Raw genomic sequence first — 21,886 nt, 5'->3', positions numbered from 1 at the left:
ATTAGCTGGGCATGGTGGTGCGTGCCTGTAATCCCAGCTACTCAGGAGGCTGAGGCAGGAGAATTGCCTGAACCTAGGAGGCAGAGGTTGCAGTGAGCCGAGATCGCGCCATTGCACTCCAGCCTGGGTAACAAGAGTGAAACTCTGTCTCAAAAAAAAAAAAAAAAAAAAGACATTATTGGGACTGTAGTCTGGAAGAAGAGCATTGATTTAGATAATAAAGAAGGAGGGAAGGACACAGCCCAGGACCATTTTCTGAATTAATAATTATAGGAAACTGATTATTGTTAATTTTTAATGTAATTTCTCTTAATTATTCACAGAGTATCATTGTTCCTATTATTGACCATGGGACAGTAGTTATAACATAGTAAAATGGGGAAGTTGAATAAAAGTATCAAATTCAAATTCTGTGTTATATTTCAAAGGCTTATGGGACTGGTGTTATATGTAAACTGCTTGTGAGGTATTTTTAAAATTTGGCCTTACTGCCATCATTCTGTTTTAGGTTTACTCCTGATTTTACAGCTTCTAGAGTTATTCGGGAACTGAAGTTTATAACAACAAGTGGCTCTGAGTTTGTGTTTATATTGAATGCATCCCTTCCTTACCATATGTTAGCAACCTGTGCAGAAGCCCTACCTAGACCCAATTGGGAACTGGCTCTGTACATCATCATCTCAGGAATAATGAGGTACTTGTGTCTTATTTTGAGGTTCATATTCATTCATCAGGTAACACTGTTGATGGAGTGCTCGCTGTGTGCCAGGCACTCTTCTAAATGCTGGGATATGCCAGCGAACAAAAGAGAACTGTGCCTTTATCAAGCTCACAGACTGGTGGGAACAGTTAAAACTGAGCGCTTCTTGGGTAGCATATGTAATAAACAGTCTTCTTTACCTCTGAAATTTGTTATACAAATTAAGTACCTGTTAACATCTTTTTAAAATGTTCAGGTAAAGTTACTTGACTTGGGCATATATATATATATAAAATATACTTAACACAGTAGTACGTAGGCCACATGAAACTGATGAGAAATATTTTTTAAATCCTCAATGTCTTCATCTGTTCTCAGTGTATTACTTTGTGTTTCAAGAATCAGGTAAATTCACCTCTAAACTAATTTACATATTTATATCACATATCCCTTAAGGAAAAAGCAAAATTCTTAGTAAAAGAAAAAATCAAATTCCAGACATTTCTTCTAATACACATAATTGCTGCCTCCACATAAAACCTCCATGTAAGAGGGCATTCTATAAAAATTGATGTACAGGCTGGGTGCAGTGGCTCACACCTGTAATCCCAGCACTTTGGGAGGCCAGAGCAGGTGGACCACCTGAGGTCAGGAGTTCGAAACCAGCCTGACCAACATGGTAAAACTACATCTCTACTAAAAATACAAAAAAATTCTCCAGGCATGGTGGCGCATGCCTATAATCCCAGCTACTTGAAGAGGCTGAGGCAGGAGAATTGCTTGAACCTGGGAGGCAGAGGTTGCAGTGAGCCAAGATCGTGCCATTGCACTCCAGCCTGGGCAATAAGAATGAAACTCCATCCCCCTCACCCTCAAAAAAAAAAGTTGATGTGCAAACTTTTATCCATAAAACTGGGATTTTTGTCTATTAAAAGTTGTCACAGACATCTTGGTTTTCTATTATATTGTACTTTACCAAGAAACTGTGCCTTTAATATCGAATTTTGTTGCTTGTGCACTAACAAATGAATCCTGATTTTCCAACTTTTGTACCCTTGCAGTGCACTGTTTCTTTTGGTCATTGGAACAGCCTATTTGGAAGCTCAAGGAATATGGGAGCCATTTCGAAGGCGGCTATCCTTTGAGGCCTCGAACCCACCCTTTGATGTGGGAAGGCCTTTTGATCTCAGGAGAATCGTTGGTATTTCATCTGAAGGAAAGTATGTTTATATGCTGGCAATAAATTCCCTAGTATGCATAGATTTGGCTGATAAAATTACAAGAAAAAATGTTTGTTTTCATCTTTGCTCAAGAGAAAAAAATCTTAATTCTGATTACTTAATAATAACCTATATGGAACTCTTAGTGACTTAGAGCTTATACTGGATTCTGTGTTTTTATTATATTGATAAGGGTTAAAATAGTTTTAGCTAGATCACTGATGGTAAATTATATATGTTCAGATAGAATCTTAGAGAGTTGTGGAAATTCTCCGTTTCTTGAATTTTTTCCCCTAGTGTAGTTTATATTTATGGTGGCTATACTGATGAAATAAGTTTTTTTTAATATTAGATTTTGTAGATTGCTATTTACTGATCTGCAGTTGGTCCCTTTTTCAGCTTGAACACACTCAGCTGTGACCCCAGTCACAGTAGGGGGTTCTGTGGAGCAGGCGGTTCATCATCCCGACCCAGTGCCGGGAGTCATAAGCAGTGTGGCCCATCGGTCCACCCACACAGCAGTCACAGCAATAGAAACTCAACTGACGTGGAAAACGTCAGAGCCAAAAACAGTTCAAGTACCTCTAGTAGGACTTCTGCTCAAGCAGCTTCTTCACAGTCTGCTAACAAAACAAGCCCCCTTGTCTTAGATTCGAACACAGTGACTCAAGGTCATACAGCAGGCAGAAAGTCCAAAGGGGCAAAGCAGAGCCAACACGGCAGCCAGCACCATGCCCACAGCCCTCTGGAGCAGCACCCTCAGCCTCCTCCGCCACCGCCAGTGCCTCAGCCCCAGGAGCCACAGCCTGAAAGGCTGTCTCCCGCCCCCCTCACACACCTTTCCCACCCAGAACGTGCCAGCAGCACGAGGCACAGTTCCGAGGACTCGGACATCACCAGTCTCATAGAAGCCATGGACAAAGACTTCGACCACCATGACTCCCCAGCCCTAGAAGTGTTTACAGAGCAGCCTCCATCGCCATGGTCAAAAAGCAAAGGTAATCATCTGCTCCCACTGCCGGAGATCCGTGATGTGTGAGGGAAAAGCCAGTGCATGCGTAAGGAGCTATTGTAATCATGGTTGTGGGAAACAACTAATTTAGTAGGTTCTTCTGGCTCAGATTTATCCCTAGTATTGGACTTCAACTTTTCCATCAAAATGCAATTAGAGGTATCTGTCATAAAAGGTACATTTGTATTTCTTAGATTGTTTACAAAATCAGAAATTTTGTGGAATCTGCTGTTTGTCTTTTAACTGCCTGTGATTGTGTTATTGTGATAGATTTAGCTTTTTTTAAATTGTTAAAATAATTTTGAGTACATTGGTAAAATGGAGATCATCTGCCTTTTAACTCAAAATTAGGATTTCTTTACTTTAGAGCAGGGTTGGCAGACTGCAGTTAGCAGACCAAATCACCACCTGGTTTTATAAATAAAGTTTTATTGGAATACAACCATGCTCATTTGTTGGTATAGCCTCAGCTTTCATGCTTCTATGGCACAGTTAAATAATTGTGACCAAGGCAATATAGCCCACAAAGCTGAAAATATTTGCTATCTGGCCCTTTACAAAAAAAGTTTGCCAACCCTGCTTTAGAGTTCTGCTTACTGTATTACTCGTCTTCTGAGTAACAAATACCCCAAAACCCAGAGGCTTAAAAGAACATACACTTTTATCTCACAGTTACTGTAGTTAGGGACATCGGTACAGCTTAGCTGGGTCCCATGGCCCTCATAAGACTTCAGTCAGGGTATTGGCCAAGCCTCATATCATCTTAAGGTTCAGGTAAAGGTGGACCTGCCTCCACGTTCACACAGGCAGTTGATGGTGGGATTCAGTTCTTCGTGGACCGTTGGATGGAGGCCCTCAGCTCCTTGCTGACTATGGCCAGAGGTCTGTCATGGTTCCTATCCACAAGGCAGGTCACAGCTTGGCAGTTGGCTCCCCTAGAACCAGCAAACAAGGGCAAGGAAGAAGCGAGCTGGCAGAATGGAAGTCACCATTTCTTGTGATCTAATCTGGGAAGTGGCATCCCATCAGTGTTATTGTATTCTGCTCGTTAGAAGTGTGGTCCAGCCCACACTCCGAGAGACAGAACTGCACATGGGCATAAATACCAGGAGGTAGGCACCACTGAGAGCTTAGAAGTCTGCACCACACACAGATAGGTAGACCAGTTTGTGAGCTCCAGAATCAAAAGATAAAAACCAGTAAATAGCCTCTAGTTTAGTTTATATTGCAGTTTCATCCCTTCACAGCCTGAGCTTTTTTGCATCTTCCTTTCTCTCTTGTGGCAGCCATTATTATTATATTACATTACATTACATTACATTACATTACATTACATTACATTACATTACATTACATATATTATTCCAAGCCTGTATCAGTCCCTTCCAGAATGGTTTACCAAGGAGTTTTTGCCTTCAATTTATACAGAAAATGGGAATCTTGGCAGCCCTAAGAGGCCGGAAAAAACCTGACATCCCAGAATCTAGAAATTTTAGGTAATTTTTTAGTCCCAGTAATATGAAAACCAGCTCTGTTGAATCCTCTTGGAATTATACCCATTCAGATTTGTAAAACAGTAAAATGTCTAGAATATTATTGGTTAACCACTTGTACAGAAATCCTTTTTTGGTTAACCCGTTATTAACTGAGCTTACATATTTTAGGGTAATTTTTAGAATAATCATAAGTGAATACTTAAAGTTCTTTTTTAATTAGATCAAATTACATAGCATTTTTTTCGCCACATTTACAGCATGAATAAAATAAATCCATATTATCCTTTCTTATCACAAAGAAAGAGCTGGGCAGTCAAATTGAGTACTTCATTCCTGTGTCTAACAAAGTCTTCCAACATCAGCATGATAGGTCCAATTCTATTTTCAGGGTCACTTATTGAGAACATAAATTTTAAAATGAAATGCTTTTTAATTTTCACAGTGGTTCAAGAGTCAACCTACTAAAAGATACTCAGGGAGGGAGCATGGGTACCACATTATTGGTAACTCTTGAGCCTGTGAGGAGACAGTGGTTACAGACTTCACAAGAATGGCTATTCTACTTGATATCCTTCCCATTGATGCTGTTTGGAAAAAAGGAAGGAGACTGTGTCTGTATTTTTTTCTTCTTCAATGTTTTTATTGAAGTATAACATATATATAGAAAGACAGTCTTTAAAATTAACTTTAAAAGGTGGGCATTGATCTTGGGGTTGCAAGATCATAAAACTACAGGCTTCCAGCTGGGCAGAACCTTTATAATCTTTCAAAAGCTTACCCCCACATCCCTGCAAATAGCAGGTTTACATTAAATATGAACATTATCTTTTCAGAGGCAACACATTCTTTTTTTTAACACTCCTGGTATCTCAAACAAAAATTATTCCTTGTAATGAGCTTATGTAATAATTTCTGGCTTTTGGAAGCTGCTCAGAATGACTTCAAGTGAATGTGTTGATCTCTCTGGATCTTGCCTTCTGCAGTTGGATGGCTTGCAAGCAACCCCATCATGCTATGCCATCTCTCCAGTCACTGTTTCCGGTGAAAGATGATGCCCAGAAGTGCTCCCTGTTCATGGTTGGCCTGAGCAGGGACCCATGTAGCTGAATAAGCATTAGATTTTGTACTACCTTGGTTTCTTCTACGTGTAACACCTAAACACCGTGGACTGAACAACAGCAATTGCAGGATTGAGGGCTAAAACCCAAGAAGCCGTGAACCTGGCACAATTGGTCTCAGTATCTGTATTCATAGAAATGATGGCACTTGCAGCCATTCTCATTTCTCGCTTTGGCTTTATCGAGGGTAGGGAGAGACAGAGAGGTGCGGCATTGTGAGACCAGGCTATGCCATTAGGCAGGTGCAGTTTATATCCTGACTCTGCCCCCTTACAAACTTTGACTTTGGAGAAAACTATTCCCTTGAGCCTCCACTTGTTATTTTTAAAGTGAAGAGAACAGTTACCGCCCACATCGTAGGGTGTCGCTACTGCTGTGGTTATTATTGGGGCAGGAAGTGGCACATGCCATCTGTAGCCTGCTGAGTTGAAGGTGGCTGTGGAGCATCCCAGCAGAAGCATCTGCTTGGAACTTGGTCTCAGAGGTAATAATTGGGACAAGCAGAGAATCCCGAGGTCAAGGCCAAACAATAAGGCAGCCAGCAGATAGCATGACAGAAAGCAGTAGAAGGTGTGGTTAGCGCATCCCAGCAGGCGGGGCTGGGCAGAGCAGAGGCTGAAGAGTGCTCACAGAGCCTGGACTTGAGGACATTGTTTGTGATCTTGGCAAGAACAATTTGTGTGAAACACAACCACTTCTGACTGAGACCAAGTCACTATGGCTTAGAGTAACTTTCACATTAGACTGTTAGTAGTAGCCATTAACTAGTGAGTGTACTGGGGGCCTTTACTCTTTAACCTGTATTTTCCCTGTTTAATTTTTAACAAGAAAAAAGTATGCATGTATTGTATGGTGAGTTTTTTTTTTTTTTTTAATATGTAGAGTTACAACCAAGAAGGCAGTATTTTTGATGAAAAATGAATAACACTTGGGAACATGGTGCTTGAAAGTGTCTCTGGGCCAAGGTCAGAATGCCCATAGACCTGAGACGGCAGTGCTGATCCATGTTTGCCAGGGTTCCAGATGTGATCATGATGTCTTGTGTGCCCTGGTGATTGGCAGTGCTTGCTACAGTTTTCCAAGTAAGGCAACACTGGGCAGAATAGGAGCAAGCCCCAGTTTGTGTGATTCTAACTCGTACACTGTGCTGCCTCCTCAAAAAAACAGAGAGGGGGAAGAAAATGAGGAGACATTTGGTGAAACCAAGTGCCCAGGAGGTGGAGTGGGCCAAGACCCAGTTTGGTAGATAAAAGGATGGACACTCTACAGGTATGCAGATGTGGGTGAGTTGGGAAAGATGGAGAGGCAGGATACAAGCTTTCACTTGAACTTAAGGAGCTGACTTGAAGCCACATGTGTGTTTAGGGAAGTTTTTATTTGAGCTAAGCCGTCATCTAAGACTGATAGGGGGAAGTGGTAGGGTAGAAACACAAACTAGACAAAGTTTGTAGTAGTCAAATTCCATGTCGCTGAGAACGTTGTAGACAGGGGGCGTCAGCAGGGGCAGGAAACTTGCATTTGCACGCTGTCCCCTTCAGCAATGTTGGAGGCCCAGCCGAGGACTACCAAGGCACTGCCTCAGGTTTGTGTCACTTTCTCAGTTGTACCCTGCAGCCCAGCGGTGAAGAGTGAAAAGTGGATAATTGATGAAGTTGGACAGTGCTGGAGTTCTGTGGGGCAGGGACAGCAAAAAGACAGGGAGTGAGGATGTTACAGGAGTGCTGGCAGGAGAGTAGTCAGGTATTGTGCTGGACAATGTGGAACTAGCAGCATGGGGGAGGACCTTTAGTCAGAAGGAACCTCACAGATGGAGAACATGGATGAGTCAGGGATGGGAAATCTGACAGGTTGAATTTTGGGGAATGGTGGGAGCAAGGAATGTTCAGAGACTAAGATCTAAAAAGGGGGTGTGAGAGTAAGGTTTCAGAGGAAAAGCAGTTCTGGGCAATACCAGGTTCATAGGTGCAGCCTTGGAAATGGGATGCCAGAGTAAGCTAGAAGTGAGGTCCACAGTCCTTATACAACATTCTGGGAGGCTTATGTGTTTGGGAATTCAGAATTTTGGAAAGGTATGCAGTGCATACACCACACAATGCATTAGACTGTAAAAGTAGGTGAACATCAGATCAGCCATCAAAAATATATAGTCATATTAAATTTTGTTTCTAAATGAGTTCGGAAAGAAAAGCTTTGAGAGTTTTTTGGATTTCAGAGTTCCAAATAAGAGATTGTCAACCTGTATAAGGCATGGGAGGTCGAGGGTAAAAGGAAGTCCGTAAGTGTGATGCCAGCACCCCTGAAGCCTTGGGAGATTCTTTCTGGAGGTCACAGTTGGTGATTCTCTAGAGGTGTTCCAGAGATGCCTCTCTCCGGTGCTGTCCCTGATATAACAGGGCCTGACGTGGGACCACACATGTTCAGAGAACCCATTTGCTAGTGGTTGAAACTTCCCTGAAGTAATTCTTTTGGGTGGAAATTAAATGAAATGATTTAAAATGGGAGAGAGCCAACTAACTAGCTCAGACTAGCAATTCATTTCAGAGCAACTAGCTCAGACGAATTCATTATACAGCATTTAGTAAAAATAAAGACTAAGTAAATGGCTAGGACATGCTTTTTACATTGATAATTCATACTGTGCCTACATTTAAAACAGATTAGAGGTAGTTTAAATTATCAAAGCACATACAAAACAATGAATAAAAGTCAGAAATGGTTTTTGGTGTTTCATCTGTTTTTTAGTTATGGTACTAGCAGCAGAAACCTAGAATAAAGTTAGCTGTTACCATTAAGTGTTAAATTGAACTGCAAATTTTCTAGCAGTTATGGTTGAGGAAAATGTCATGTAGTTCTCCTGAAGGAAAATGGGGCATAGGAGTTCATCTGAAAAAAAGTTTGCAGGCATTAAATTCCTGCCTGAATCTGAGGACATCAAATAGCAGAATGGACATAGTGTCTCTGTTGGAGTCTATGGCAGTGTTCTTAACGTAGATGCTTTCTATCGGCCCCTTGTCAAACCCAACGTCTTCACATTGAATGAGAACTCCTCACTTATATTGTGCCTCTCAGATGAACATTCAGCCTCTCCCACATGCACAGCATTTATGGTGACCATGGGTAAGTATAGCTAGTGGGTGGTTCTCTACTATAAATATTTAGCAGCCTAAGTGTTCTTACACAAACTGAGGTTAGCCCCAAGGTACCCTACAGTCAGAGACAAATGTTTTTGTCAATAAACAGTTCTGGTTTTTGGTTTTGGGTTTTGGAGAGTTTTTTGTGTTTGTTTTTTGTTTTTTGAGACAGAGTCTCACTCTGCCACCCAGGCTGGAGTGCAGTGGTGTGTTCTCAGCTCAGTGCAGCCTCCCAGACTTAAGGAATTCTTCTACCTCAGCCTTCCAAGTAGCTGGAATCACAGGCATGTACCACCATGCCAAATTTTTTTTTTTGAGGGGGAGAGTCAGGGTCTCCTTGTGTTCCCCACACTGGGCTCAAGCAATCCCCCACCTCAGCCTCCCAAAGTGCTAGGATTACAAGCATGAGCCACACTGTATCTGGCCACTTACTGTTTTTTAGCTTTTTATTTTGAGATAATTGTAGATTCTCATGCAAATAATGAATTCAGAGATCCCATATACCTTTTACCCAGTTTCCCTCAATGGCAACATATTGCAAAACCACTGTACAATATTACACCCAGGATAGTGATGCTGATAACAGCCAAGACACAGAACATTTCCAAGTGCACGGGAATCCTCATGGGCCCTTTTCTGGCCACATCCACTTCCCTGCTTCTTCAGCCTGCCCCTTAGTCTGGCAACTATTTGTGATCCCGTTTAAGTAATATTCTTGAAATGACAAAATTGTAAAAATGAAGGAGATTAATGGTCGCCATACTAAGGAGAACTTTCCCCAAAAGGAATGTACCCTTTGGATTTTTCTGAATCAGTTTAATTATCTGGAGATTTACCAGTTTGTTCCTTTTTATTGCTGTGTAGTAGTCCATCATATGGCTGTACCATAGTTTTTTTTAGTTATTTGCTCATTGAAGAACATTTGGATTATTTCTAATTTAGGGCTGTTACGTATAAAGATGCTATAATGTTTGTGTACACGCTTTTGTATGAACATAGAACTTCATTTCTCTGGGATATGTGCCCAGGAATGAATTTGTTGGGTCTTATGATAGTTGCATATTTCATTTTTTAAAGAAACTGCCAAAACGTTTTCTCTAATGACTGTGCTGTATTGCATTTCCACCAGCAATGTAGGAGTGATCTAGGTTCTCCACATCTTCACCAGCATCTTCATTTTTTCTGTTGAAGCCATTCTAATAAGTGTGTAGTGTTGCCTCTTTGTGGTTTTTATTTGCAGTTATTTTCTAATGGATAATGATGTTGAATACATTTTCATGTGCTTATTTGCAATCTGTATGTTTTCCTTGGTAAAATATCTTCTTCATGTCTTTTGCCCATTTTTAAAATTGGATTGTCTGGGGGTTTTTTACTATTGATTTTGAGAGTCATTTACATATTCTAGATGTCAGCTATGTGGTTTGCAAATATTTTTTACTTGTCCATAGTGTGTCTTCTTATCCTTCTGTAGTCCACGATTCATTTTGAGTTCATTTTTATATGAAGTGTGAAACTAGTTTGGAGTTCACTTTGACTTAAAGTGGGGGCAAGATGTTAATTTTTAACTCACTTCCTAATAGTTACAGGGCTGCTCACATCATCTGTTTTGTATTTGGTGAGTTTCGATAATTGTGTTTTTCAATCAAGTGGTCCATCATTTCATCTAAGTTATCACATTTATGTGAAGAGTTGTTTGCAATATTCCCTTACCATCATATGATGTCCATAGGGTCTGTGGGAATATCCTATTTCATTTCTGTTATTGGTAATTTGTGTCTTTTTTTTTTTTTTTTGGTTGGTTGTTTATTTGTTTGGGGGCTTTTTGTCAGTCTTGCTAGGTTTGTCAGTTTTATTGATCTGTTCAAAGAATAGCTCTGTGTTTCACTCATTTTTCTTCATTGCTTCTCTGATTCAGTCACAGTGCCTTCTGTTCTTATCTTTATTATTATCCTCCCCCTGTTTACTTAGGTTTATTTTTCTGCTCTTTTTTTAGGTACATGAGGTGGGAGCTTAAATAGTTAATACAAGGCTTTTCCCCCCTTTTCATGTGTGCTTTTAGTGCTATAAATTTCCTTCTTAGGCCTGCTTTATTGATGTCCCACAAATTTTGATATATGGAACTTTCAATTTCATTCCATTCCATTTTTTTTTCTTTTGAGACTTTCGGTGACCCATGAATAATTTAGAAGTGTATTGCTTACTTTTCAGTCTTCCAAGATTGGAGAGTTTCCTATCTTTTTGCTGTTGCTTTCTACTTTGAATCCACTATAGCTGGAGAATACATTCCAAATTATTTCACTTCTTTTAAATGTGTTGAGGTTTGTTTTACGGCCCAGGATGTGGTCTGTCTTGGCATATGATCCATGGGCACTTGAAAAGAATGTATGTTCTCCTGTTTTGTGTGGACTAGTTTATAAATGTCCATTAGAGTATGTTGATTGATAATAGTGTTAAGTTCTTTCATTTCCTTTCTGATTTTCTGTCTAGTTGTTCTACTGTTGAGAGAAGGTTGTTGATATCTCCAAATGTCATTGTAGATTTCTCTTTTAAATGTTTCTGCTTTATGTAGTTTGTAGTACTTTTGTTTGATGCATTTACATTTAAAATTGCTATAATTTCTTGGTGTATTGACCTTTTTATCATGATATGATAAAATGTTCTTCTTTGTTTCTAGTAATTTTCTTTCCTCTCAAGTATATCTAATATTAATATAGCCATTCCCGCTTTCCATTAATTAATGTTCCCATGATTTTTTTTTCCATCCTTTTACTTCAGCCTGCCTACGTCATTATATTTGAAGTAAATTTTTTTAGACAACATGTAATTAGGTCATGAGTTTTAATCCAGTCTGCCAGTCTCTTTCTTTTTAATTATGTGATTAGACCATCTATTTTAATGTACTTATTGATATGTTAGGACTTAAATCTGCCATTTGATTTTTATTTTGTTTTCTCTATTTTTCCTGTATTCTTGTGGGTTACTTGTATATTTTTTAGAATTCTGTTGTGATTTATCTGTAGCATTTTTGAGTGTATCACTTCAGATAGCTTTTTTAGTGGTTGGTCTAGGTATACATTATATGTGTATAACTTATCATGGTCCTAGGGTCATCATTTTACCATTTCAAGTGAACTATAGAAACCTTATCTCCCTTTGTTTCTTTGCCTTCCACCAGTTGTCTTAAATATTACCTTTACATACATTTAGAACCAAATCAGATAGTGTTTGAAGTTTTGCATCAATCATCAAACATAATTTAGAAAACTGAAGATATGAAGGAAATCTTGTTTTATTTATATTTTTTTCCTAATTCTCCAAGGTTCCTTCTTTCATCATTTCATTTCTGTTTTGATAACTTCCTTCAGCAGTTTTCTAACGGTAGGTCTGTTGGATATGAATTCTCTGAGTTTTCTTTCATCTGAGAATGTCCGAGTATTCCTGAAGGATATTTACATTTGAGTATAAGATTCTGGAATGACACTTGTTTTCTTTGAGTACTTGAAAAATGCTTCCTTTTAGTCTCCATGGTTTCTAATGAGAAATCTGTCATTCTAATTGTATTTTCCCTCTAGGTAATGTGTCATTTTCTCTGGCTAATATCAAAAGTTTTTTGTCTTTAGTTTTCACAAGTTTGACTCCCCTTTCTGTACACCCCATTTTGAGGTTTGCTCTTTTTTTTTTTTTTTTTTAATCTATAGGCTTAGTCTCACTAAATTTAGGACGTTTTCACCCATTGCTTCTTTATGTACTTCTTCAGTCCTCACTTTCTCTGCTTTCCTTCTGAGAGTTTCATCATGCACACGTTAGATCTTTTGTTACAATCACACAGGTCCCTGAAGCTCGGTTTTGTTGTTGTTGTTGTTGTTGTTGTTGTTGTTGTTTTTTGAGGGGAGGTCCATTTTCTCTCATGATTTCTAATTGTCTATATTTGTTTACTGATTATTTCCTGTCTCCTCTGTTCTACTGTTGAGATTTTTCAGTTCTAAAATTTCCATTTTGTTCTTCTTTATAGCTTATATTTCTTTGTTGAGGCTTTGTTTTTTTCAGTCGTTTTAAGCATGTTCATAATTGCTCATTGAACAAGCGTTTTTATGATGGCTTTGTCAGATAATTCCAGCATCTCTCTCATCATGGTGTTGGCATCTGTTTATTGTTTTGTTTGTGTTTTCATTTAGTTTGAAAAGTTTGATTCTAGTTATGGAGAGTGGCTGTAGGTTGAAACCTGGATCATTTGAGTGTTAATGTTCTGAGACTGTATCTTACCTAAACCTTCTGTTTTAGCTGGCTTTCTCTGACTACTCTGGCAGAGGAAGAGGAAGGGGTTGTACCACCTTTTCATTGCCAGGTGGAGTTAGAAGTCCTGGTTTTCTGCTGTCCTCTGTTAACACCAAAAGGCAGGGAGGCTCCTCATTACTGCTGGGTAGGGCTGGCAGTTCTGGTTCCCATGTTGTCTCTGCTGACCCCACTGGGCAGTGGTAGAAGTCCTTACTGTCCACTAGGCCTCCTCTGTCACCACCTCAGTGGCAAAGGGAGGGGAGAGTTGGCTCCTTAAATGCCTGGCCAGGAGGGGGTGTTCCTTACTGACTGGCTGGGTGAAAGGCTCAGCTCCCTGCTTAGCCGTCCCTGACAGCACTGTCGCCAGCATGCTGGGATGTCTGGTTACAGCCTTGCAAGGGTGGAAGTCTTGTCTCCCACTTTGGCCTTTGTTGACATGGGCAGAGATGGCACCCCTGTTCTTACCATGCTGTTGGGCTGGAGCCCTTGTCTTGCTAGACTGCCCCTTTCCTGCACCTTTCACTAAAGAGAGCTGGCTTTCATCAAGGCTTTGTTTATGTGTGCACGTTGGTGTTTCTGGGTGGATGTGGGTGGCAAAGAGAAAACCGGGGAATCTTACCATCATGCCTTTCCTTAGACCCCAGTGTCCCTCCAGTCTGTCACCTTCTGTCTGCCTTTCAGAGGCAGGAAGAACAACGAAAAGATCTACTCCATCTTCCCAAAAGCATAAGGCTCCAGATTTTTTTTTACAAGATTTATGTTTCCCAATTAGGGAAAACGTTGGGCTCCACTAAGTGTTGAGACTGAAATGGGATTAGAAAGTCATTCATAGAAGCCAGACACAGTGGCTACACCTGTAATTCCAGCACTTTGGAAGGCCGAGCAGGCAGATCATGAGATCAGGAGTTCAAAACCAGCCTGACCAACATGGTGAAACCCTGTCTCCATTAAAAATAATAACAATGCAAAATTAGCCGGGCCTGGTGGTGCGCACCTGTAATCCCAGCTACTCAGGGGACTGAGGCAGGAGAATCGCTTTAACCCTGGAGGCCGAAGTTGCATTGAGCCAAGACTGCACCACTGCACTTCAGCCTGGTCAACAGAGCAAGACTCCATCTCAAAAAAAAAAAAAGTCATTCATAGAAATTTGTACTGTAAAGTCACAGACTGGTACTAATCTGACAAAAACCAAACTCAGTGGTCATAACCCTAATCCTAGAAAAGCATTGCAGTCTAAAGTCACAGATAGGTACTAATCTCACAAAAACCAAACTCATTGGTCATGACCACTAATCCTAGAAGAGCATTAGAGTCTACTTATTGATAGGATAAGTTACTTATAAAGGATTGAGATGGGATAAGCATTTAGGCTTGGGTTAGTGAGTCTCAGAGCAGGTCACAGCGTTGGTATATTTCACTGTTCAGAAGGCTAAACACTGACTTGTGCAGCCTCTCAGATGCTGCTGAGCACTTGCCACATGCTGGGCACTGTGCAAGGCAATAGGGCTGGAGACTTCAGTAAGGCCTGATCCCTGCCCTTAGGTACTTAGGCTATATGATGAATAGAGCCAAGGGTGTCCATGCTGGGAGCCTGGAAAGGGGCGATCTTAGGGAGAATGTCGCAGAAGAGCTTCATGTCCAGAGGCAGACTTGAAGGATTGCATGACCTCAGTAGGTGAGGAGTCTGCTTGGAGATCGTGGGAGCAGGCAGGCAGGGTGACCAGCCTCAGGGACCCTTCATCCGGGCAGTGGTGTGAACCCGACGAACCTGGTTGCCCTACTGAAATGCCTTCTCTGCCACCAGGTTCACCTTTGGTATATTTCTCACTTGATCACTTCAAAGGAAACACACTTCTGAGTTTTTCTAAACTACTTCTCCATTCAGCTTGTGCCATCTTTATTTGGATGGGTTAATTTATATTACTGATTATGCACCAGTTAAGCTGTGGTTCCCGTAAGGCTGGGAGACATCCTGTCTCCTCCATTGTGCATTGAGTTCATTAATTCATCTTTGAGAGGACAGCCCCCCTCTGAATTCTGTTTTTTTAATTGGCAAATAATAATTGTATATGTTATACAATGACTGGCCCTGATAGGTCGAGGGTGAAGCATGTGGAAGAGCTAGGGATAGGCTGGAGCAGACACTGGTAAGATAGGTGAGTCCAAATTTGTACTTTATCCTGTAGAAAATAAGGGACGGGATAACATTTCTAAGCTTTAAAAAATGTTTCAAAAGGAATTCAGGGCTAATTGACAATGTAGAAAACGAGTGGGGCAGGAAATGATGCTCAGCAGGGAGACAAGGCCATTGTGGACAGCCAGGCAACACTTGAGGAAACCCTGGACTCACGGAGTGGCAGTGGAGGTATGTGAGAAAGGAATTTGAGGTTTTACTGATTGATGGTAAAATTGCATTGTTTAGATCATTTCTTCCAGGTGACTCAGAATTCCCCAAATTCTGCTCCAAATGATACCATCTAGCCACCTGAGATTCCCAGGGGACAGAGAAATAGTAAATGAGGTACTACATATTCACCAGCAATTCCCCCAACATAGGTCTCTGATAAACCTGGATAGAAGTTATACCTAAAAACCAGGGGATTATTTTTTGTTTGGTTGGTTATTTATTATTTTTTTAATATGTATTTTATTGCGTTTTAGGTTTGGGGGTACATGTGAAGAACATGCAAGATTGTTGCATAGGTACATACATGGCAATGTGGTTTGCTGCCTTCCTCCCCATCACCTATATCTGGCGTTTCTCCCCTATTTATCCCTCCCCAACTCCCCACCTCTCACTGTCCCTCCCCTAGTTCCCCCCAACAGACCCCAGTGTGTGATGCTCCCCTCCCTGTGTCCATGTGTTCTCATTGTTCAATACCCACCTATAAGTGAGAACATGTGGTGTTTGATTTTCTGTTCTTACGTCAGTTTGCCGAGAATGATGGTTTCCAGATTCATCCATGTCCCTACAAAGGACACGAACACATCGTTTTCGATGGCTGCATAGTATTCCATGGTGTATATGTGCCACATTTTCCCTGTCCAGTCTGTCATCAATGGACATTTGGGTTGGTTCCAGATCTTTGCTATTGTAAACAGTGCTGCAATGAACATTTGCGTACATGTGTCCTTATAATAGAACAATCTGTAGTCCTTTGGTTATATACCCAGTAATGGGATTGCTGGGTCAAATGGAATTTCTATTTCTAGATTCTTGAGTAATCGCCACACTGTCTTCCTCAGTGGTTGAACTAATTTACGCTGCCACCAACCGTGTAAAAGTGTTCCTATTTCTCCACATCCTCTCCAGCATCTGTTGTCTCCAGATTTTTTAATCATCACCATTCTAACTGGCGTGAGATGGTATCTCAGTGTAGTTTTGATTTGCATTTCTCTAATGACCCGTGATGATGAGCATTTTTTCATATGTTTGTTGGCCTCATATATGTCTTCTTTGTAAAGTGTCTGCTCATATCCTTCGTCCACTTTTAAATGGGCTTGTTTTTTTCTTGTAAATCCGCTTTAGTTCTTTGTAGATTCTGGATATTAGCCCTTTGTCAGATGGGTAGATTGCAAAAATTTTTTCTCATTCTGTTGGTTGCCGATTCACTCTAATGATTGTTTCTTTTGCTGTGCAGAAGCTCTGGAGTTTGTTTAGGTCCCATTTGTCTATTTTGGCTTTTGTTGCCAATGCTTTTGTTGTTTTAGTCATGAAGTCCTTGCCTATGCCTATGTTCTGAATGGTTTTGTGTAGGTTTTCTTCTAGGGTTTTTAGGGTATTAGGTCTTATGTTTAAGTCTTTAATCCATCTGGAGTTAATTTTAGTGTAAGGTGTCAGGAAGGGGTCCGGTTTCTGCTTTCTGTACATGGCTAGCCAGTTTTCCCAACACCATTTATTAAACAGGGAATCTTTTCCCCATTGCTTGTTTTTGTCAGGTTTGTCAAAGATCAGATGGTTGTAGTTGTGTGGCGTTGCCTCTGAGGCCTCTGTTCTGTTCCATTGGTCTATATCTCTGTTTTGGTACCAGTACCAGGCTGTTTTGATTACTGTAGCTTTGTAGTATAGTTTGAAGTCAGGTAGTGTGGTGCCTCCAGCTTCGTTCTTTTTGCCTAAAATTGACTTGGCTATGCAGTCTCTCTTTTGGTTCCATATGAAGTTTAAGGTGATTTCTTCCAGTTCTGTGAAGAAGGTCACTGGTAGCTTGATGGCGATAGCATTGAATCTGTCAATTACTTTGGGCAGTATGGCCATTTTTACAATATTGATTCTTCTTAACCATGAGCATGGAATGTTTCTCCATCTGTTCGTGTCCTCTTATTTCGTTGAGCAGTGGTTTGTAGTTCTCCTTTAAGAGGTCCTTTACATTATTTGTTAGTTATATTCCTAGGTATTTTATTCTCTTTGTAGCAATTGTGAATGACAGTTCGTTCTTGATTTGGCTCTCTTTAAGTCTGTTATTGGTGTATAGGAATGCATGTGATTTTTGCACATTCATTTGTATCCTGAGACTTTGCTGAACTTGCCTATCAGTTTCAGGAGATTTTGGGCTGAGACAATGGGGTCTTCTAGATATACAATCATGTTGTCTGCAAATAGAGACAATTTGACTTCCTCCTTTCCTATTTGAATGCCCTTTATTTCTTTTTCTTGCCTGATTGCTATGGCTAGAACTTCTAGTACTATATTGAATAGGAGTGGTGAGAGAGGGCATCCTTGTCTAGTGCCAGATTTCAAAGGGAATGCTTCCAGTTTTTTGCCTATTCAGTAGGATATTGGCTGTGGGTATTTATTTATTTATTAAGAAAAGGTCTCACTCTGTTAACCAGGATGAAGTGCAGTGGTGCAATCATAACTCTCTATAACCTCAAACTCCTGGGCTCAAGAGATCCTCCTGCCTCAGCCTACTGAGTGGCTGGGATTAGGGGCACACGCTACCAGACCTGTATAATTTTTGTATTTTTAGTAGAGATAGGGTTTCATCATATTGGCCAGGCTGGTCTCCAACTCCTGACGTCAAGTGATCTGCCCACCTCGGCCCCCCAGAGTGCTGAGATTATAGGCATGAGCCAAATTAACCCTTTGTTACTCTGGTTTTCAGTTTAACTATTGGTCTGTTAGGTAATTTTTTCTCCTTTATTTGTCTATTTATAGCTTCACATTTTGAGTTTAGTTTTTGAAAATTCAGGCCGGGCAGGGTGGCTCACACCTGTAATCCCAGCACTTTGGGAGGCCAAGGCAGGTGGATCACGAGGTCAGGAGTTCAAGACCAGACTGGCCAACATGGCGAAACCCCATCTCTACTAAAAAAAAATACAAAAATTAGCTGGACATGGTAGCTTGTGCCTGTAATCCCAGGTACCTGGGAGGCTGAGGTAGGAGAATTGCTTGAACCGGGACCAGGGAGGTGGAGGTTGCAGTGAGCCAAGATCGTACCACTGCACTCCAGCCTGAGCTACAGAGCAAGACACCATCTCAAAAAAAAAAAAAAAAAAAAGAAAAAAGAAAATTCATTTCCAGCCATTTTGTATTTGTTATGGAAGTTTCAGGTTATTGTAAATATAGATTATTTATACAGATTTACTGTCCCTTACCCAGTGAACCTAAGCATGATAAAATTGTATAATTGCATATGAGAAGTTTATTATATGAGGAACTGATGATCTTGGTTGTATGGGAAATTTTGAGGTATTCTCACCATGGGCTGTTGAACTCTCTGAATGTACGAAACCCCAGAGCTCATGGAGCAAAGCAGGACACTCCCCTTCCCAACTACAGTGGTGGGGAGAAGCTCTGGCTCCTTGATGTAGGTCAGGGGCCTGGTTTGGTTTGGTTTGGTTTGGTTTGTTCTGGTCTGGTTTGGTTTGGTTTGAGGTAGGGTCTTGCTGTTTTGTCCAGGCTGGAGCACAGTGGCACAATTATAATTAAACCAGCTTATCAGTCCTATGCTTGAAATGAGATGCCTCTTCAATTTTGAGAGTTACTATTTCAGTTACAGTTTCAAATTTAACACTTCTTCAAATCAGTGTGCAATAAATGATGAAATGATATTCCTGGAAATCACTCAGAGATTTACTTATTCTTTTTCTAGCTCAGGCTCAGCAAACTTTTTCTGTAAAGGGGCAGGTAGTAAATGTTTGAAGCTTTATGGGCCACAAACTATCTCTGTTACCTATTCATTGTATCTTTTTTTCAATCACTTCAAAAATGTAAAATCATTCTTAGCTCACAAGCTGTACAAAACAGACTGCAGGCCGGATTTGACCCATGGGACATAGTTTGCCAGCCTGTTTTAAACACTGAGGTTTGAGTCTCTGGCACCCATTAGTGGTGGCATTCTCTGGGATAAAGCATAAAACATTGGAGTTTTAATTAAGTTCTATTAAGTAACTATTATTGAAAGATGTATTAGAAATTATGACACATCATTAGAGAAATGCAAATAAAAACTACATTGAGATACCACCTCAAGCCAGTTAGAATGGCGATCATTAAAAAATCTGTAGACAACAGATGCTGGAGAGGATGTGGAGAAATAGGAACACTTTTACACTGCTGGTGGGAGTGTAAATTAGTTCAACCACTGTGGAAGACAGTGTGGCGATTCCTCAAGGACCTAGACTTAGAAATTCCATTTGACCCAGCAATCCCATTACTGGGTATATATCTAAAGGATTATAAATCGTTCTACTATAAGGACACATGCACACGAATGTTCATTGCAGGACTGTTTACAATAGCAAAGACTGGCACCAACCCAAATGCCCATTGATGACAGACTGGACAGGGAAAATGTGGCACATATACACCATGGAATACTATGCAGCCATCGAAAATGATACGTTCGTGTCCTTTGTAGGGACATGGATGAACCTGGAAACCATCATTCTCAGCAAACTGACACAAGAACAGAAAATCAGACACTGCATGTTTTCACTCATAGGTGGGTGTTGAACAATGAGAACACATGGACATAGGGAGGGGAGCATCACACACTGGGGTCTGTAGGGGTTCCCCCTACAGGGGAGGGACAGCGGGGGGTGGGGAGTTGGGGAGAGATAGCATGGGGAGAAATGCCAGATATAGGTGATGGGGAGGAAGGCAGCACATCACACTGCCACGTGTGTACCTATGCAACAATCTTGCATGTTCTTCACATGTACCCCAAAACCTAAAATGCAATTAAAAAAATAAAAATAAAAGAAATTATGACACAGACTGGGTTAAAATGTGGCTTGTGTGGCTTCTTCATCTTGCACTTGCCTGCCCGCCAGGTGATTTTGCAGGCACAATCTGAGGGACTAGAGTCCAGGTCTTTCTCTGCCTCTGTCTAGTCCTGCTGAATTGTAAGCTCCATGAGGGCAGGGATTATGTTGTTCGCTACTGTTTTCAGCACACAGAACACTGCAGGGAAATATGTTCCAGTTGGTTCGCATTTGTCTTGATAGCATCCAGATTTTTTTAAGTAATCGGCTTTCTATATCTCCATTTTACTCTCTGTCCACATATATACAACATTACATAGTACTCATGTGCCAGTCACTCTTCGCATGGATTATGTAATTCCTCAGTACAGCCCTGTATGTATGGTCTTGTCTCTCCATCATACAGATGAAAGGCCACCATCAGGCAGCTAGTTTGTAGAAAGCTGCCAGCGTTTGGACCCAGACATTATGGCTACACTGCTGGGACTCTCGGCACCCCTCAGGAGAAGCACGTGTCACCATCAGGCTTCCATCTCCCAGAGGATCTCTGGTTTTCACTTCTGTAACTTTTCAAAGCTCCATCACCCTTTGAAGAATATAAGAACATTCTGAGACCAGACATACAGATTTGTCAAAACTGCCAACTTTGTCTAAACTCACTGAACTGTACCCTTAAAATGGGTGTATTCTATTATACATAAGTTGTATCTCAGTATAGTTGATTTTTAAAATTCTCATCACAAAGTCAAATGTGATTTGGAAAGCTTTGATTAGAGAAGAGATAAACCTTTTTTAATCAGAAAAGAATCCAGCCTCTTCAAAAAAAAAGTTGTAATTGCTTTGTTTTCCAAGCTAGCTATTTAAAAATCAAGAGTTATTTTACTTTAATTTTTATCCTCAGGGAAAGGAAAACCTCTTCAGCGTAAGGTGAAACCACCTAAGAAGCAAGAGGAAAAGGAGAAGAAGGGAAAGGGAAAGCCGCAGGAAGACGAGCTGAAGGACTCTTTGGCTGATGATGACAGCTCCTCCACCACCACAGAGACCTCCAACCCCGACACAGAACCACTCCTCAAGGAGGTATGGGCTGATCTCACGAAACAAAATACGAGGGAGAAGGAGAGGTCTCCTGCAGCGCACAAGACATTTCATCTCATAGATTCTGGTTTTAGTACAAAATTAATGTTTAAATTTAACATGAGCAACTTGACTGAGGAATGGTTAATGTGCAAGGCATGCCTCCAAAGTCATTCCCCTGCAGACAGCAGTCACGGCTCTGGGGATGAATATCCTCCAGGGAAGAACAGATAAAAACATGTTAATAAGGTAAAATGGTTAGAAATTGGAAACACTGCTTGAAAGCTAGGGACTATCTGGAATAGTAACTATGCTATCTCATGAAAGTTGTTTCAGATTTTAAGGATCAAAAGAGGCCGGGCGCGGTGGCTCAAGCCTGTAATCCCAGCACTTTGGGAGGCCAAGGCGGGTGGATCACGAGGTCAAGAGATCGAGACCATCCTGGTCAACACGGTGAAACCCCGTCTCTACTAAAAATACAAAAAATTAGCTGGGCATGGTGGCGCGTGCCTGTAATCCCAGCTACTCAGGAAGCTGAGGCAGGAGAATTGCCTGAACCCGGGAGGCGGAGGTTGCGGTGAGCTGAGATCGCGCCATTGCACTCCAGCCTGGGTAACAAGAGCGAAACTCTGTCTCAAAAAAAAAAAAAAAAAA

At 40.9% G+C, this 21,886-nt stretch overlaps 1 protein-coding gene and 1 long non-coding RNA gene across 7 annotated transcripts in view; both read left to right on the top strand.

Annotated features, from left to right (window-relative positions):
- Positions 1–21,886, top strand: part of TMEM131 (transmembrane protein 131) — a 240,839-nt gene that overhangs the window by 200,019 nt on the left and 18,934 nt on the right. For all 6 annotated transcript variants that reach the window (XR_004261859.1, XM_032255357.1, XM_032255360.1 and 3 more), the window contains 4 exons: positions 509–694; positions 1,762–1,920; positions 2,320–2,918; positions 21,060–21,235. Coding sequence is in view for 5 of the 6 variants with exons in the window: in XM_032255357.1 (XP_032111248.1) it covers positions 509–694; positions 1,762–1,920; positions 2,320–2,918; positions 21,060–21,235 (1,120 nt within the window). In the remaining variant the exon portion in view is untranslated. The remainder of the gene's footprint in view (positions 1–508; positions 695–1,761; positions 1,921–2,319; positions 2,919–21,059; positions 21,236–21,886) is intronic.
- LOC116534747 lies at positions 8,282–13,879 on the top strand. The gene is made up of 3 exons (XR_004261860.1): positions 8,282–8,293; positions 12,517–12,520; positions 13,636–13,879. It is a non-coding gene; the product is annotated as an uncharacterized LOC116534747 (long non-coding RNA).

Source organism: Sapajus apella, unplaced genomic scaffold (genome assembly GCF_009761245.1).
Source record: "Sapajus apella isolate SASKATOON/1434 unplaced genomic scaffold, GSC_monkey_1.0 scaffold89, whole genome shotgun sequence".
Lineage (NCBI taxonomy): Eukaryota > Metazoa > Chordata > Mammalia > Primates > Cebidae > Sapajus > Sapajus apella.
This window is presented reverse-complemented; position numbering and strand designations above follow the sequence as displayed.